Raw genomic sequence first — 17,170 nt, forward strand, 5'->3', positions numbered from 1 at the left:
CACTCTCTTCACTCCACAAAATCCCCCGTTTCAGCCTCATCGCCTGCAGACCCACCCTCATCCCCGCAGAATCTACCCTCCACCCGTAACCCTCTCACCACCTGCTCCTTTTGTAATCTTGGCCTCCACCTTCGTGCCAGCCTTTTACATGATACTGGGATATTAAGTTTCCATCAGATGACGAAAGGGGACATGTCATGCTGCTGGTCTTTGGAATTCTAAGTAATGATTCGTGCTGTCCTCTGGGCGCACTGGGGTATATGGTATGCTGCTCCGGTTTCCTGAATGGCTTTCTTGGTGTGATTTAAAGGAAAGATGCGGCTCTTTTGGGACAAATTCAAAATGAGGTTCTTGTTGACGACAGGGAAGAAAGGCATGTTTTGTGTGGGCAGCCGGCCAATCACGACCCCTCAACGTGGTATGCTGGACCGGAATAAAAGGCCACGGTACGGGACCTCCGTCTTGCCATCCTTGTCCCTCTTTCAGGTATTACGAGCTCGAGTTTCCGTCTCCATCGCTTGGCGCAGAGAACTAATGCTCCCTTTGCCCACCGTGTCCCACTAGAATCCATCATGCGTGCCACGACCTCTGAGACCGATTCTAGGCCGAAGCGTCGACTTGTGGGACAATGGGGACTGCTGACCTTGCCCCAGACGAAAAGGGTCGCGGACGCGACCTCCTCGGACCACGGGCGTGTTTCCCGTGCAAAAGACGCAAATGTAGACCGAAGGCAAAGACTCTGCTTGAAGAGGAAGCCCCATGCATCGCGCGTGCTGCCACTTGCTGCACGATTCGCATTGGACCATCAACTGCCCGTCCCACTCGGTCGAGTTGCAGACGCATCGCGTTCCGCTGTCCGAAGTTCCGCTAAAGTCGGTAGTGGGCGAGAAGATGGTGGAGCTGCCCGAAGCCGTTGCACTCGTTGGAGTCAGGGAAAAGTCATCGCTGAATGGGTCGAACAAAGGCCCTGCACTCCGGTCCTTTCTGCACATGTCGGCCGACGCTTTCCAACGCTCGTTGTGAGCTTCAAGCGTTTGTGCTCTCGAGTTGACACTGTCTGTGGGGATCACGTCAGCCGATCGCCGAAAAGGAGTGTTACAAGGGTTGCCAACCTTGCCGTTTCATCTTGGTTTCCTCCAGCATTCTTTTGAGTGCGTCTTGAGCGTCATCATCTTCCGAATTTCGGCCTTCGGGCAGGAACTTGCCATCTTTGCGCGTGTTCTCGCCCAAAACATTACCTTGGCTCATCCCGTCGCTTCGTAAATCTTCAAACGACCCCAGCTTGATCGGCGTAGTCTCCGTAGAGAGCTGTCCGAGCCTTCGTGACAGCTCACCTGTAAATGACCCGATAGAGCTGGACCTAAGGGTCTTGGTAGTCTGGGATCTACTGAGGAAGCTGCCAACTCGGCTCTTGCCAGAATTCCGTCGGGACATGGGAGTACCCTGTAAAGTCCTCTGTTGACTGGGATTTTGGTGATCATTTCCGCGGTCAGAGTCACTGTCGTCTTCCCACAATCCAGAGTATCGAGTGCGATGGTCAACCGACCTACGAGGCGAGCCTTCTCCTCTAATCGTCTCGGTTCTTGCGTTTCCATGCTGGTCAATGACGAGGCGTGTCTTGGGGCGCGTGGCGGCGTGCTCCGAAATTGCTGTCAGAGATGTTTGGTTTCCACGCTTCAAAGGAGAATTTCTTCTGGGAGGCTCGTTGAGAAGGGGACGTCTCCCTTCAGCGCTCGCCGATCTTCCCACAAGCCCAGAGTGTGTATTGCTCCTTTGAAGCCCTGGTTTGGCCGTGGCCATTGTCGACAGAGGGTTGGAAGACTCGAAGAATGGCTCCGGCACTTTTTCCAGTGCCAGCCTCTTCTCTCGTTCGGCCTCCAGGTTTTGTTGTTCATACGGCTGCCGCTGTCCAGGATTGGAGACTGGCTGGGGAGGAAACGGAGAGGAGAAAAGTGAGTCACCAGCGAAGCTGAAAAGCATGTTTGGATCGACCCCTGTCGTGGTCGCCACAAAAGGGTCGTCCAAACAAGGCGTCGATGCTGCACCGCCCGTGATTTTCTGCAGCTCTGCTGATGTAGTCATTGGCAATGCAGGCGTTGTCCAGGAGTCACCAGATACATCCAGCGATGAAGAATCTATCCTGTTCGCGTCAGATGTCGTCGCTGACTGCTGAAAATTAAACAAGTTTTGACCGTGGGATGGAGTGAAACCAAACGGATCTTCCGAAGCAGGTGCCCCAAATGGTGCAACCTCTGCCGAAGAATTTTGGTCCCAGATGAACCGTGGCTGTGGGGGGACCGGGGCCCTGGTAGGCACAGCATTCCCATACCTGTTCGTTTCCAGGCTGAGTTGCAGGTTCGGAAATAAGGGTGGGCCTGGACGCTGACCAAAGGCCGTTGTAGAGGTTGCTGGGGCAGAGTCTCGTCGGGGAAACAGGGCCGATGGGGTGTTGAAGGGGAAATTTCTGACATCAAAGGTCCTGGTCCTGGTGGAAGACGGGTCCCTGGTAGGGGGAGGCGTTTGGATCTGTGGAGTACCCATGGCCTCGTTTCCTGAAGCAGAGAACAGGTTTGATGCCTCTGCGGTACTCCGAGTGTCGGTTGGAGAAACCAATGGCCCCGGACTCGATGCTAGTCGACGAGAAGGATCTACCGGCGGCAGTGGAAGATTTGGCGTCGAAGAATAGTGATTGACGTGGAAGCCGGGGTTCTCTATTGGCTGGCTATGTGTATTGCAGCTCAGCGGTCTCTCAATTATACCGGATCTGGGTAAGAGCGGCGTCCTCGTTGGAGTTTGCTGCGCATTTGCTCGAGGAGTCGACCAGGCATCGAAAAAGTGAGATTGGAATGCGTCCGTTCGTGGAGTATAACACAAGCTTTCGGAAAAGGTAGCCGACTTTGGTGTCGAGCTTGGACTTGGTAAGCGCCAGTCGGTGATGCTAGATGGACGGAACAAGTCAGCCACGCCAGCCGAGGACGAACCAAAAGAGAGGTAGCGCCAATGGTGATTGAGAGAAACAATTCGAGGCAGAAACAGGCCGATTGACATGTCACGCAAAACAGAGAAAGGTCGACGAGGTTGGAGCATACCCATACATGCGCTGTTGGTCCAAATTCATGACAGAGACAGCTTGAATCCTTCTGAAGCCCCGTCTACGGAAACCCCAGCGCCGTGAAAAATGTGGGTATAGAATCAATGCTCGACAAGCGGGGAAAGCCAGCGGATCGGCGTTGAGGGCGTTCGAGGTGAACGAGGGCTGGCAAGAAGGTGCAGAGTCGGACCGGCCGGAGGATTGCCAGTCGGGATGAGGTCCAGTCTGCGGCTAGGCGGTGGGAGAATTGGAGAGGACGGCTGCGGCAGAGGTTTCGGACAGGGTGACGGAGGGTTGTCGCAGGCGCGGGAGTGAGGCGAGAGGGGACGAGCACAGCGAGAGGCGTGAGGTTTGGGACGTGGGAGCTCCCTGCAGGCGGAGAGACAAGTGAGGGAGGCCCTTGGTCCTTGGGAGGGCAGAGGGCTAGGCGTGAGGCCCCAGGAGTAGAGAGGGAGAGGGAGGGTGGTGATGGAGGGCAGCACGAAGCAATATCAAACGCGGGCGAGGAGAGGGGTGGTGTAGGTCGGGTACGGTAGTTGGACGACGTGGACGGGAGCCCGGACAGCGGCCGCAAGCAGCATGGCGCGGGGGACGGTGATGATATTCCATTATGCTGTCCGTCTGTTCCTGGCTGGCGTACATACATGGAAATGTGCTGTGCTGAAGAAATGGACGGCAAGGGCTGGTCCTAAGCTCCAGTCGCCGCCTTGGCTCGACCCATCCATGCACACAGCACAAACCCCTGCCCAGCCCACCCCGTCTGCCAGCTCACCACCCACCTCTCCTCCAACCCGACCCCATCCATTGTGTGCCGCTCGCAATCATCATCCGTCCGCCCCGTCCACTCTTGCTTGTCCAACGTGCCGCAGATGACGCTCAACCCTGCAAGGTACGCTGGCCCAGAGATTGCATTCCTCGCTCACGCACAATACCTTGGCTGCCCCCGTGCAACATCTGTCTGAGACACCGCAGGCCCGCCGTCTCAATCGCCTGCATCTTCTTCCGTACGAGGACTACTCTGGAGTATTTGAGGCGCTGCGGCTGCCGGTCTTCGGGCTGCGTCTTGTCATCACCACAATTGCTGCCATTTTGCGCCCATCTCACGTCTCTCAACTCGCAGCTCCAGCCGCGCGGGAGCACCCACACGGCCAAGCCTTGGTCACTGATCATGTCCCTTCCGTGACGGCTAGAAACAATGTAGGCCAACGTTGCCGGCTCGTGGAACTGAGACACCGTTGAGATCTTCGAGAGGGTGTGTTAGGGCCGCACTCGCCGGCCCAACCTTAAAAATCCAGTTGCAGCTACGCTAAAGCACCATGGCTCCCTTGAATCCGCCGGAGCAAACCGCTGCCTGCAAAACCGCCAACCCACCGCCACCCGGATGCTCTTGACGGACAGGGAGAAAGAAAAAGAAAAAAAGTCAATTGCCCAGTAGCAAAAGCTCGGCACAAGTTCGAGGGGAATGCTTGCGCTCTGAGAAGCACGCTCTTTTCGCCTGACAAAGAAGAGGAAATGCAAATGTCACCTAGGATACCAGGTGTGACCTGACCAACGCCTTCGGGAAACACCAAAACACCGCCAGAATGACATGCTCCGTCGCTGCGCCGCCTCGCTTCAGCCACAAAAGAAGCCCGTCCCATCGCACCCGAGGGGAAACGTTTGGACGAGCAAAAGAAAAGACCAGCCACACAGCCCTGCCGTGGCCCCGTGAGCATCACCGCATCTGACTAAACGGCTGAGTGCACCAAGGGCCGCCCGTCATTGCGCTCGCTGCGGTCATTGCGGATGTACGAAAAATCCGACACCTCGGAGTACTGGTCATCGTCCTCGTCGACCGGATCCGCAAACGGGTTTCGTAGGGGAGCGTGCTGCTGGCTGATGGTGCTGACGGGAAGGAAGCCATCGTCTGATATCGCCCTCGAGCGTATGCTGGCTTCTCGCGAGAGCGGCGGCACGCTGCATGGCTTGTATGGTGGTGGAGGCTCCTCGTGGAATTCGCCGTCCATGACAAAACCGGCCGGCCGGTTGTGACTCCGCACCGAGTTTGACCGGACGGAAAAGGCTTCGGACGTGTCGAGTCCAGAAAAGTAGGTGCTTGAGGGTGCTACTGACGAGATGATGACCGGAGCCGGAGGCGACAGCGCTGGACTTGTTTCGCTTGTGGTCAGACGTTCGGAGCTTCGCGCCGGCGATCGGTATTGCGGCGGATCCCCCCGATGCTCTGCAACTTCGTCTCCCACGTGCATTTTCATTTCCGCTTGTTCTGCCATTCTCCGGCGTTGGTGTCGGCGGCGCAGGATCATCCAGATGGCCAAGCTGACGACAGTGACGGCGATGAGCGGCAGCATGGTGGCCGCCAGGATCTTGCCGGTCGAAGGACCCGACGAGTCTTTTGAGTAGGAGGTGGAGTGGTCGCCCGGTGATGAGTGGCCGCCATCGCTTTGGGGATTCGCGGAGGTCAGGCCAGTGGCAGATGCAGTGGATCCAGACGAGGTCAGAGTCATAAAGGTGCTGGGACCGCCCGTGGTGCCGGCAGAGTCGCCGGTGGGCAAGCCTGTGGCCGCGGTGTTGGTCGCTTTAGTGCCAAAGTACTTGGCGCTCATGCTGCTTTGACAGGTTTCGTCGCAGCCAGCGGTGGGTCGCGAGCCAGGGTAGGAGATGGTCGACGGCATGGCGAAGATGGTGGAGAGGACGGCGGAAGGGGAAAGGTCGTCGTTGGAAGACCAAAGGTCCTCTTCGCTTCTTGGGCGGACAATGGGCATCATGCTGACTATATGGACAATTGGGTTTTGATCAAGCCGCACTGGCGCGTCATCTGTGGGCTCAGGTAAGCGTCAGCACTCATCTCAACCGGCGGTCGCTGGGCTGGGAGCAAGAGCAGGCAGGAGGAGCGGGGCCGAATCACGGACAACTTGAGGTTACAGTACAGACTGGGCTTATCGATAGCCGGTCGTTTCAAGCCATGACGCTCCGACGGACGAAGGAAGCTCCACTGGCGATGGCCGTGTGGGCCGTAGTGTGGTGTTGACCTGACGGACGGTGGAGGTGAGAGGGAGCTGAGGGCACGATGAGACGAGACGAGACGGGCGACGAGCCATGATAAAGGCTGCCGAGTGCAAGCCCCCGTATCCCGGGCCCCAGCTACCGTACTGTGCTTGCCGGTGCTGTAGGTAGGTAGGTATACGGTACTGCAGAGCGTCAAGGGCTGGGCTGGGCTGGGATGCGCGGGAGGGGCTGTGTGCCGCCGACAGCGAATAGCAATCGGATCCCAGCTGCAGCACCAGTCAATCAAGTCAGTCTGTATTTTTGGCTTCTCTCGTCCTTCTCACTTCCATGCAGCCAAAACCCACCTCTGACCACTACTCTTCTGACTGTCCCGCCGCAAACCAAGTCTGACGAGCATTGTGTGTGCCCTGGTGGCCCACTAAGCACCTCTAGCGTCCCCGGCCATGTCGAGCTTGCTCAGGTCGTGGGAGCACAACCGCCGCCCCCCAAGTTCCCGATCGCTGTCGCTGTCAAACAAATCCAACTAAACAAAGGCGACCAGGTGTATTTCCCTCTTGCAGCCCGACAGCTTGCAATCGCCCTGTCCCTCCCTCCGTCTTGTTCTTTTGCGCCCAAAGCCCCAGCCCAGCGCGCGCGCCAAAATCTCCCATCGCCATGGGACGAGCCAGGTCCAGCCCGTCTGCCACGGCAACCGACCGACCGACGGACGGCTACTATCTGCGCCTCTATGTTTTAGTTGCCGTTGGTCGCGCTCGCGCCACCGCTGCGCTTGGCTTCTTTTTCCAGTCGCCCGGCCCTGTAGCGCGGCGCTTGCTATGTATGCACCCGGATCTCTCTGATCCGAACAGGACCAACGGGGCCCCGCGCCGCCTGTGCCTTCGCACGCTGCTGGTCGAAGTCGCTCGTTGGCAGCGAGCAGATTGCGATGCGTGCGAGATGCGCCTTGTCGTCCGTCTCGCGCTCCAGTGTGCAGAGTGCGGGCGGTAGTCATGGACTCTTCTCTTTTGCGTTCGGCGTCACGAGCCAAATCAGTGCTAGTTACTGCTCCCGTTTGCCGGGATAGCGCGTTTGACGTAGAAGGCGGCGGGGTAGTGTGTGAGGTGTGGGTTCCGTTGCAGCAGCTGGATGGAGGGAGGGAATCTGTTTTGAATCAGACTTCGTCCTCCCGGCGCGGCGGCGGCGGCAGCAGCACCACCACCACCACCATGTTTCCACTGCACCACACCTCAGCGTGTCAAGCTGGCAGCCAGTCTTGACCGACGCGGCTAAGAAACGTGCCTATTTCTGTGCCGTCGCTGGTTTCGACCTCGGCCAATGACATTTTACCTCCCCCGCCGAAAATGTAAATGCTGGCTCAAACCTTGATCGCTCGCGTGGCTCGGCGCTGCGGCTATGGCCGCTTTAGACTGCTGGCTGTGATGTCAAAATGATTGCTGCTGCTTCGAGTTGATCTCCTCGGCATCTCCCTGTCTGTGCCAACCAAGGTCAGTCACACTGGACGACTGCAGAGCGGGTGAACGGGTGCGAGAGAGAATATACATGGAGATCGCCGACATTCAGGTCGCTTTTTTGCCAGGGGCTTTCGGGTCGTCCCTTCATCTAAGCGTGGGATCTCACGGCATGTTGGACATGTTGAGAATGCCGGTCAACTGCTTCGTCCTTGCTCTCTCCCCTGTTGCCGATGCACTCACATCCTTTAGACGCTCGGGGAGTAAGTAGGTACCTTGGCGGTTGAATGAGCTCATGCGTGAGACGCGGGCGAGAGACACCGTGAATGTCAGGATGCGGTGCCCGAAAGTGGGAAGTTTGCTTTCACTGCTCGTCTATCCGTCTGCACTTGTTGCATTGGGGATGCAGGTGTTTCGAAACGAAGTGTGTGGTTTCGATTTCCTAGCAGTCAGCTGCCTCAAATAAAGTCCACTCCTTGTTGCGATGCCCAGTTGCTCTCTTCGAAGTCGATGTACTCATTACTCGGCCTGGCTCACCCATGAATTCATTTGGACGATCAATCTTCGCACGTCCAGCCGATGACAACCAAGTCGACCGACTCCAAGCGACTAAGTACTTGGCGATTCTGCGACAGCGTCCAAGAAAACAGATTCGGCCACACCAAGCTAACGCCTTGCCGAAAGCGTCGGCCTAATGCCACTCTTGTCAATCGCGACTGGAGGAGCGGGAATTAAAGACCCTCCCACGCTCCTTTGCATGGCTAAATCGGGTCTGTCTGTTGGTCTGGGCAGCGCGTGACAGCCAAACAAACGGGCGGCTCCTAGATGCCTTGGCCCGAAGCGTAGACAAGGTAAACCCCCAAGGCACGCTAGGTCCATGTAGTGCTTACAAGGAACAGGGCCAGCCGTCTGTCGTCTGGATCCCTTCTGTGGCAGGCACCCTTGGGCCTGTGCCGAGAAAGCGCTCATGAATTGTGTCTGGGGATGGATTTGGATGGCCAAGACCAAGACGAGTGGCATACTGGAAGACACGAGAGAGGGTGATTTTCGCCCCGACAGCGTGCGAGAATGCACTCGAAGCTAATGAACCCGGTGCAATTTGTCGATACACACATCTTTCCAATGACATCATTTCAAAGGATCGATTGCTCTTCCAGCTCTTCATCCTAGACGGCGACAATGCAAGCAGTTGGTGATCTTGGAAAGACATACCGAAGCAGCTGGTCCCTTGACGAAACTGATCGTTCCCTGGATTCTGTTGAAGACTTGGCCCGTCTCCACATCTGCGCGCTGCTCACGCGCACTGATTCTGCTTGCTGCGAGGCAACTTGGCTGCCTCTCTCCCGCCAGGACATTCAAGCCTCGCGCTCGCTGCATTCAGATCTCACTCTGATTTGCGAAGGAGTGGGACATGGACCAAACCTTGGTTTTTGTTGGTGGTTGAGTGCATACAATCCTGCGCAATGGGTGTCACTCGCCTTCTGCTGCGCCGCTGCCTGTTGAATGCCGCGAGCCGGACTTGTTGGTACCAAGGCGACGCCGCTGCTGTTGGCACTCACATCCGTCACCCTCAAATAAGAAATTGATGGATGATCGTCAGCGGATGAAGCGTCAATAATCCCCCCACATTCAACGGTAATTCGACAACTTGGCATTCCTGGCTGATCCTGAGCTTCTCGGGGCGTGTTTGGACCAGAATGACGGAAATACATCGGAGCGCATATGCACTGCATAACGCCAAAAGGCAGAAGCCGGAGGCGTCTTAAGCAGATGCTGATAAGTCGAAGCCAACAAGGGACTTTCGTTTGTCGAGCGCTGCACAGCCGTCTCAGTCGCCGTCAGTAGTACGGCCCCACGATGTATTGCCCTTGGCAGTGAGAAGCCTCTTACGTCTTGTCAACTGTCGTTTGTGGCGTGGAATAGGTGCCGATGGGCTGTTTGCTAGCCCGAAACACACATGACCTGCTGCGGCTCTGCCAAACAATGGGCGTCCGGCCGTTTCTTATCAAGACTTCCGGTTGACGTGAAGCCAAGGCATGGGTTGGTGAGCGCGATGCGGTGTGGAGACCTCTCGGGAACGGGCTTCAGAGCCTCGTGGAGATCTCATCGTGCGACTGATGTGAGACAGCTCGAACTGAGGTCGGGCATTTGCGGAGGTACTTCCAGAAACGGGGCGCGGCATCGTCCGGAGCCGCATCGGAATGTGTGGGGTATGCGTGCAGGCCGGAGCTGTCATGAGTGGGTTGGTTTTGGGGAAAGGGAAACATGGATCTTTTGACTGAAGCGTGGATTTGGTGAACAGACGTCGAAGTTGTCGGTTGGGGGACTTGGTCTTGGTCCCTCGCGAAAGTCGCGGCCGCCCTCCCGTCATGGCGAAGACGTCGACAACGCAAAACTCGCACCCCAACTCGACTGTCATCACACATCGAGCGACGTGCAAGCCGAACGCATCGACACCCTCGCCACCGGTCAGCCCCATCGTTCTTTTCGAAAATGGCATCACTCATGAGCCGCCGCATGGTAATGCACCCCTTCTCCGAAACACGGTCGTCGTAAGTAGGGGTCCTCGTCGCTAACTGGCCTGCCCGCTACTAGCTTTCGCGCGAAGATGAAGTCGCGACGGGCGGCGAAGAGGTGCAAGTGCGCCGTGAAGATCAGGACAAGATCAACAGATTCAGTCGGTTGCACCAGCGCGAAAAGGTGCTCGAGGAGGAGCTCAAGACCAAACAGGTGAGCAAGTATGTCCATTCCCTGCAACGTGAAAGAAGCTGACTCGTTGGTTTCTGCGGGGCTTCAGAAGGACAAGGAGGATCTCGAGGAGGTGTCTACCGAGCTAGAGCTCGTGGACGAAGACGAAAAAGTGCCGTATGTTGCCCGCTGTCGACATGAATTGGGACGCAGGGAGAACTAACACGTCACGTGACGGAAATAGGTACAAGATCGGCGACGCGTTTGTGTCGTTGCCGCAAGCAGAGGTTCTGGAGCTGCTTGGCTCAGCCACGGAGAAGATTGAAAAAGAGGTCGAAGCGGTCGAGGAAGAGCTCAGCAGCGTGCGCGACGAGATGCAGGAGTGCAAGGTGGCGCTGTACGCGAGATTCGGCAGGAGTATCAACTTGGAGACATAAAACCTCCCGACGCCAACCGAAGTCACAGCCATTTCGAATCCAAAGCTTCATGAAACGCCGCTCAGTCTCCTGTCACAGATTGCCCGCCTCCGCCGTTCTGGACCCGGTTGCTGCTTGCTTGTTTGTTTGCTTCTTGGTTCCCCGACTCTGGGTCGACCATGGACTCTGCTTTTCCACATGTTTGTCCAACACCTTGGTTGTCGTCGCTGCAAGGCCTCTCGGAGCACGCGTGGCTTATTCAGCCTCCCAATGTGGCGATGCAGCACGGCCCGCTGCGAAGCTCGATCACATTTTTACTTGCGGGTAACTGCCGTCATAACCGACCAGGGTTTACTCATACCTTTGGGCTACAATCACGACTTCAATGTGCTCCCACACGCTGGCTTGACAGCGTCAACATACTGCGTCTACCCCCTTGACAGGATCTCACGCACATGTAGGGCTGGGCCGAGACCACCCTGCCGATCCCTTGCGCAGATGCAGCGAAACACCTGTCGACCAACCGGTGCCGGCCCAAAAGATGAACTGCTCTGGACACGAGCGCTGCGTCACTGCACGCCCTCTCCGTGGCAAGTGGAGCGCGTTGAAGATCTGTTTCGGAGCGACATTGACCACTTAGTGATGCATTCAGCCACTCGAAAAAGGTCGCCGTCCAGCTCTGACCAAACGAAACCAAACGCCCACGAATCAAGCAAAGCGCATGCATGCTCTTTTTTCTGTGCCTCTCCGGTGTCCCCCCACTGTGCCTTCGCTGGGGCATCTCCACTTTTTTGCCAATGGTCTAAAAGCCGTTCAGTTTCTCCGTTTTCTCTCCTCTTTTTCCTACTCATTCCCTTCTCGGCCTTTCCTAACGCCGTTTCCGTTCGCTGTTTACTGCCCGGCGCAGTAGTTTCTTATATTTGTGGTGCTGGTCGTCCCTAAACTCCCTCATCATTGCCTTGCCTCGTACCCTCTTATACCTGTTCCATTCACCATCATGAGGTCCGAGACTTCGCATCGGCCTAGCCGTCTTCTCAGCGTTGATAGCGGATCCCATGACTCTTCTCCCAGCCAAAACTGTATGTTGTCTTCGTCATCCCGCTCCATGGCTCCCATGTGCATCCTGTGTCTGTTTCTTTCGCTGAGATCATTGGAGCCATTCGCAACGATGGAATCTTTCGCCTTGCTCCTGCGCCCCTCTCCCCCGCAACCCCAGCAACTCCCCGATCCCCCGCATCTTTCAAGGAGGTCGAGCTCGATTACGAAAAGGGAAACGACTCCCAATTGTCCTCTCCTACCTCGAGCTCGGCTGCTTCGACCACGAAGAGAGTGGTTAGCTTTGAGAAGGATGACCCCGATAATCCTGTAAACTGGACTACGGTGCGTGATCTATTCTGCTTCTACCGGGGTTTCTGTCACGGTATCAAGTGAGATGCCCCAGAATTTCTGCTGATGGCTGGCCTGCCATCGAAGCTTGGTGTCAAAAGTCATGGCACACAGCCGACACTTTCTTCATCGGGCGGTCAGATGAATACTTTTGAGAGACGTTGAATGCTCCTCATATCTTCCTCCTGCTCAGATATCCTCGTGCGTTCTTCGTATCCGGGTACGGATCCTCCCCGTCTCGCTGGAAACATCGTGTATATCATGACTTTTAGCACCAAACCTCCGAGCGGCATGTTGGAAGGGGTCTCAATTTCCTTTGGCGAGGCGTCTCCTAAATATTTTTGGCACTTTTCTAACGACCTTCTAGAAAAAGAAATTGCTGCCTCTGACGACCGCGATTGTTGCCGTCTTAAACAGCACCATTTCGTCATCTCTTTCCTCCGGCGCCTCCTCTGAGCTTAGCGCCTACTTCGACGTCACCAATCAATCGCTCCTTGTGCTCCCGACCTCCATCTTCATCGTCGGCTACGTCGTAGGACCCCTCATCTTCGGGCCGCTCTCCGAATTCTATGGCCGCAAATGGGTCATGACAGGAGCCTTCGCAATGTTCACCGCTTTCACTCTGGGCTGCGCCCTCGCCCAAAGCTTCGCACAGCTCGTCGTGTTCCGTCTCCTTGTCGGCGTGCCCGGTAGCTGCGCCATCAGTGTCGTAGGTGGCATTTGCGCCGACGTTTACAATGATCCACTCTGGCGAGGCCGCGCCATGGCCGTCTACATGGCAGCGACGACGTTCGGTCCGCTTATTGGGCCCATAATCTCGGGCTTCATCAGTGTAGTGGACTGGAGATGGACCTTCTGGGTTGGGTTGATCATCGCAGGAATCACTTGGGTCCCTCTCGTCTTGATGCCCGAAACGTATGCACCAATCATTTTGAAGCAGCGAGCAGCACGGCTGCGCAAAGAGACGGGTGATCCAAGTATCGTTGCGCCAATCGAGGTCGAGAACAAGGGTTGGAAGTACGTCGTTGTCGTTGTTTTGACCCGCCCAATTCGCATGATGCTTTTCGAGTGGCTCGTCCTCTTCTGCTGCGTATACCTCAGCTTCGTCTATGCCGTGTTTTACCTTCTTTTTCAGGCCTTTCCGATCATTTACAAAGGTAAGTATTGTTTATTCCGCGATGACTCGGTTTACGATGCTAATTGCAATTTCAATAGACGGATATGGCTTCAACGCGGGAGAGGAGGGTTTGGCATTTCTCCCAAGTAAGTTCACCGCTCAGATTGCTCAGGGTGGTCACTGATTCTTCCCAGTCGGCGTCGGTGTCGTCTTTGCCTCTATTATGTACCTCGCCTGGGATGCGTATCTCGGGAAAGCAGCTGCGCAGGGCAAATCCTGGACCCACACCGAAGAAGCCCGACGTCTCCCTTTGGCCTGCATGGCGGGACCGTTCCTCGTTGGCTCGCTTTTCTGGATTGGATGGTCTGCACGCCCAGGCGAAGTCCACTGGATCGTCCCAGTCCTCGGAGGCATCCCCTATGGCATTGGATACCTGCTCATCTTCATGTCTATCCTCAACTACCTCGTCGACGCATACGAGACATTCTCTGCTTCGGCTATGGCGGCTTCGGGCACCGCAAGAAGCATCTTTGGAGCGGCGCTTCCATTTGCCGCAAAACCGATGTACGGCAATCTGGGTGTCGGCTGGGCGTGCAGCGTCCTTGGCTTCATCATGTTGGCTCTGTGCGGGATTCCCTTTGTTTTCATCAAATATGGAGACAAAATCAGGGCCAACAGTGCCTTTTGCAGGGAACTGAAGGAGAAGAAGGAGAAGGAAAGGGATGAAGTGGCCATTGTGGTCACCGATGAGAGTGATGTTGAAAAGAATGCTGAAAGACTGCAATAAGAAATACACAAATTGGGATGGCTTTGGAAAAAGGAAGGCGCAAAATTGGACAACAAAAGAAGGAAGAAGCAACCTCGAAACATGGAACAAGAAATTGGAGGAAGTTGCTGGTCGGGCCAACAAAGAGCAGCCGGCTGCTCCTCTCCAACATGACCCGCAGTAAACGGACAATCCGGCGAATTTCAACAATACTCGGATGGACTTGACATATTCGGCATAGCACTCGGTATAGGCGTCTGGTGTACGTATAGATTGGAGCAACACCAAGACAAACAAGCTCAGATCCACGTGATGCGTCACCCCACATGAAAAAGCGAAGCTTGCCCTCAGAATGCTTATCCCGCACACCCCCCAGACCATCGATAAGGCGTATCGCCAGCTTCGCGTCCACCATTGGCCCGTCCGATGCAGGATTCACCACGTCCATTTACAACGCCGCCTACCTCGCCGCCACATCACGTCTCTTGGGAAAAGGACCGTTCTAGCGTGAAGGCAACTGACAGCGAAGCCCAGTGTGCTCCTTGCCCGGCCCGACAACTGCGATAGACATCTCAACCGCGGCGACGGTCCGCCCGCTGAAATCCATCGCCTCGGGTGCAACCGCGCTCTATGCCATGGATGTTAGTCCCCCCGCCGCGGAAAGATAAGCCCGTCGCAACGCAGGCGGCGAGTCGTACACACGCAGCGGAGCCGACTTGAAGGCGGAATTGCAGACCAACAACCTCGTCGGTAGTTTAGATAGCCTTGCAAGCTTCTGGGCCGGACAGGGAGAGGCGTTGCTGCAGATAGCACCCAATTCCGCACATTCCAGCATGGGTCGAAAGGTGGGGAGCGGTATAAGGACGCGCGCTACTGCACGCGCAGCATTATGACGATGTTGTTGTGAGACACTGCTACCTGGACATCTTACTTCACGAGCGCGCGGCTGCTACTGGTCAACTTTGCCTTGGCTTGGAATCATTTTCTCAGCTACACAACACCGCGCTTCAACCTCTGAAACGACTGCCGTCTCCTTTCTTCTTCTTTCATGATTTTTGTTGTCGGCATTTATCCAAGTCATCGTCTCTTCGGTCTGTTTTGAAAGCCTCCACATTCCCTCGCAGGGAGACCATGACCGCCGACGCCATACCGGAGGAAGATGGCAGGAGAAGCGCTTCCGTTGTTTTCAAGGCGCAAGCCGATGGACTTGCCAGTGCTGAGGATGCCGAGGTTTTGGCTGGGTTGGGATACAAACAGGAGCTTCGTCGAAACTTCACAATGATCGAAGTGTTTGGTGCGGACGCTTTCTCTCCCTGGAATCTTTTTATACGCGACTCTAATGCACAATTGGAACGAATTAGGTCTTGCCTTTTCCATCATGGGGCTTCTACCATCCATTGCCAGCACCTTGACCTACAGTCTGCCGGCCGGGCCCGTTGGTCTGGTTTGGGGCTGGTTCGTGCCGAGTCTCTTCATCTTTTTCGTGGGCCTCGCAATGGCAGACCTCGCGAGTGCCATGCCTACATCGGGCGGCCTCTATTTTTGGTCCCACTACTTTGCCTCGCCAAACACCCGCAACGCGCTCAGCTTCCTGGTTGGCTACAGCAACACACTCGGTCTCATCGGCGGCTTGTGCAGCATCGACTACGGATTCTCCCTCATGCTGCTATCAGTCGTTGTGATTGCCCGCGATGGTGAATGGGAGCCTTCACGAGGAGTCATCTACGCTGTCTTCCTGGCCTGTATCCTCTGTCACGGGGTGCTGGCGTCGACCTTGTCCAAAGTCATGGGCAAGCTGCAGACGGTGTTTGTCGTCGCCAATTTCGTCCTGATTGCTGCGACAGTGATCGCGCTACCGATCGGAAGGGCAGATCAGCGCAATGACGCTGCTTTTATATTTGGGAAAGTCGACAATCTGACGACCTGGCCGGCAGGATGGAGTGAGTTTTAAAGAATCCACTCAGCAGTCAGTTTCTAACGTTCTTTGAAGCATTCATGCTCAGCTGGCTCTCGCCCATTTGGACGATCGGTGAGTAAAGTCTCTTTAGTCTTACCCCTGATCCTTTACCCCTGACCCCTGACCCTCAAATAGGTGCCTTTGACTCCTGCGTTCACATCAGCGAAGAGGCTGCCAACGCCACTCGTGCTGTGCCCTACGGCATCCTCATGTCGATCGGGTCATGCTGGATCTTCGGATGGATCATCGTCATCGTCATTGCAGCGTGCATGTCGCCCGACGTTTCCAGCATTTTGGGTTCTGCGTATGGTCAACCCATGGCACAGATCTACTACGACGCTTTGGGCAAGCGGGGAGCGCTCGGCTTCATGATCCTGATGTTCATCGTGCAATTTCTGATGGGGTTGTCGATAGTCGTAGCAGCTTCGCGTCAGACGTGGGCCTTCTCACGCGACGGCGCGCTGCCCTTCTCATCCTTCTTCCGGCCAATCAGCAAGACGTTCGGCTACATCCCGCTGCGCGCGGTATGGGGCTGCGTCTTCCTGGGCGCAGTGCTGGGACTCCTCAGCCTCATCGACAGCGCCGCGGCCAGCGCCCTCTTCTCGCTCGGCGTCGCCGGCAACAACGTCGCCTGGGGCACGCCCATCTTCTGCCGGCTGGTGTGGGGCGAGCACAAGTTCAAGCCGGGGCCATTCTACACGGGCAAGTTCAGCAAGCCCATTGGCTGGATCGCCATCGTCTTCATGGTTTTCGGCACCCTGCTTGCCATGTTCCCGACCGGCGGCCCCAATCCTACTGTTGGCACGATGAATTACACGTGCGTCATCAGCGTTGCCTTGTGGGGCGGCAGTCTCGCGTACTATTACATCGACGCGCGCAAGTGGTGAGTTCTCCGCTTTCCCCTGTTTCTCCCCCAAAAAACCTCGATCAAACTGACGCGCAAACCAGGTTCACCGGCCCTAGAACAACTCTCGATGCCGACGAGCTCTCCAAAGACCAGCAAGACGCTCTGAGGGACGAGGGCACGACCATTGAGGGCATCAAGCCGTCCAGCATCAGTGGCGGCGGCGAGGAAAGCTCCCCTGTTGTCATTACCAAGAGCCAGGACAATCAGCCCAGAGATTGAGAGCCGAGCAAACAGGCGGGCAACCAAAACTCGGCGCTCTCAATCCGCCTACTACATATCTGTGGACGAAGTAGCGGCACCAGTATAGGACTCTTGTTCTGAGTTGAGGGAGGTGCTTGTTCACAATACAATATATACCAACCTTTTCACCTTCTTTTCCACGTACGAC

General features: G+C 56.1%; 5 protein-coding genes across 5 annotated transcripts; 3 read left to right on the forward strand and 2 right to left on the reverse strand.

The window, feature by feature from the left end:
• Positions 1-74: 74 nt before the first annotated feature.
• Positions 75-3,048, reverse strand: J3D65DRAFT_699185 (uncharacterized protein; the record flags this gene model as incomplete). The annotated part of the gene is made up of 2 exons (XM_066804062.1): positions 75-1,057; positions 1,113-3,048. 2 exons carry the CDS (start codon positions 3,046-3,048, stop codon positions 561-563), a joined length of 2,433 nt encoding a protein of 810 aa, XP_066653704.1. The 3' UTR covers positions 75-560.
• Positions 3,049-4,539: 1,491 nt separating this feature from the next.
• J3D65DRAFT_431373 (uncharacterized protein) lies at positions 4,540-6,247 on the reverse strand. The gene is made up of 2 exons (XM_066796192.1): positions 6,004-6,247; positions 4,540-5,906 (listed from the first exon to the last, which is right to left on the reverse strand). Exon 2 carries the CDS (start codon positions 5,854-5,856, stop codon positions 4,819-4,821), a length of 1,038 nt encoding a protein of 345 aa, XP_066653705.1. The 5' UTR covers positions 5,857-5,906; positions 6,004-6,247; the 3' UTR covers positions 4,540-4,818.
• Positions 6,248-9,914: 3,667 nt separating this feature from the next.
• On the forward strand, positions 9,915-10,670 carry J3D65DRAFT_669101 (Prefoldin subunit-domain-containing protein; the record flags this gene model as incomplete). The annotated part of the gene is made up of 4 exons (XM_066803165.1): positions 9,915-10,097; positions 10,141-10,275; positions 10,343-10,410; positions 10,478-10,670. 4 exons carry the CDS (start codon positions 9,915-9,917, stop codon positions 10,668-10,670), a joined length of 579 nt encoding a protein of 192 aa, XP_066653706.1.
• A 976-nt stretch (positions 10,671-11,646) lies between these two features.
• On the forward strand, positions 11,647-13,939 carry J3D65DRAFT_604406 (membrane transporter; the record flags this gene model as incomplete). Its single annotated transcript, XM_066798267.1, has 5 exons — positions 11,647-11,728; positions 11,806-12,029; positions 12,403-13,192; positions 13,251-13,298; positions 13,347-13,939. 5 exons carry the CDS (start codon positions 11,647-11,649, stop codon positions 13,937-13,939), a joined length of 1,737 nt encoding a protein of 578 aa, XP_066653707.1.
• A 769-nt stretch (positions 13,940-14,708) lies between these two features.
• Positions 14,709-17,061, forward strand: J3D65DRAFT_431605 (amino acid permease-domain-containing protein). Its single transcript, XM_066796193.1, has 5 exons — positions 14,709-15,212; positions 15,280-15,858; positions 15,909-15,947; positions 16,011-16,758; positions 16,824-17,061. The coding sequence occupies exons 1-5, from the start codon at positions 15,050-15,052 to the stop codon at positions 16,999-17,001; spliced, it is 1,707 nt and encodes a 568-aa protein (XP_066653708.1). The 5' UTR covers positions 14,709-15,049; the 3' UTR covers positions 17,002-17,061.
• Positions 17,062-17,170: the final 109 nt, after the last annotated feature.

The sequence above is a fragment of the Phyllosticta citribraziliensis genome, assembly GCF_038025025.1.
Source record: "Phyllosticta citribraziliensis strain CPC 17464 chromosome Unknown J3D65scaffold_8, whole genome shotgun sequence".
In the NCBI taxonomy this organism is placed as follows: domain Eukaryota; kingdom Fungi; phylum Ascomycota; class Dothideomycetes; order Botryosphaeriales; family Phyllostictaceae; genus Phyllosticta; species Phyllosticta citribraziliensis.

What these genes read in the sequence shown, in the direction of transcription:
- J3D65DRAFT_431373 (XM_066796192.1), bottom strand. Translation starts at nt 5,856, where the DNA reads ATGATGCCCATTGTCCGCCCAAGAAGCGAAGAGGACCTTTGGTCTTCC.
- J3D65DRAFT_431605 (XM_066796193.1), top strand. Translation starts at nt 15,050, where the DNA reads ATGACCGCCGACGCCATACCGGAGGAAGATGGCAGGAGAAGCGCTTCC. An exon ending in CACAATGATCGAAGTGTTTG is followed by an intron (nt 15,213 to 15,279) that starts GTGCGGACGCTT and finishes GGAACGAATTAG; the next exon opens with GTCTTGCCTTTTCCATCATG. An exon ending in CTCGCCCATTTGGACGATCG is followed by an intron (nt 15,948 to 16,010) that starts GTGAGTAAAGTC and finishes ACCCTCAAATAG; the next exon opens with GTGCCTTTGACTCCTGCGTT.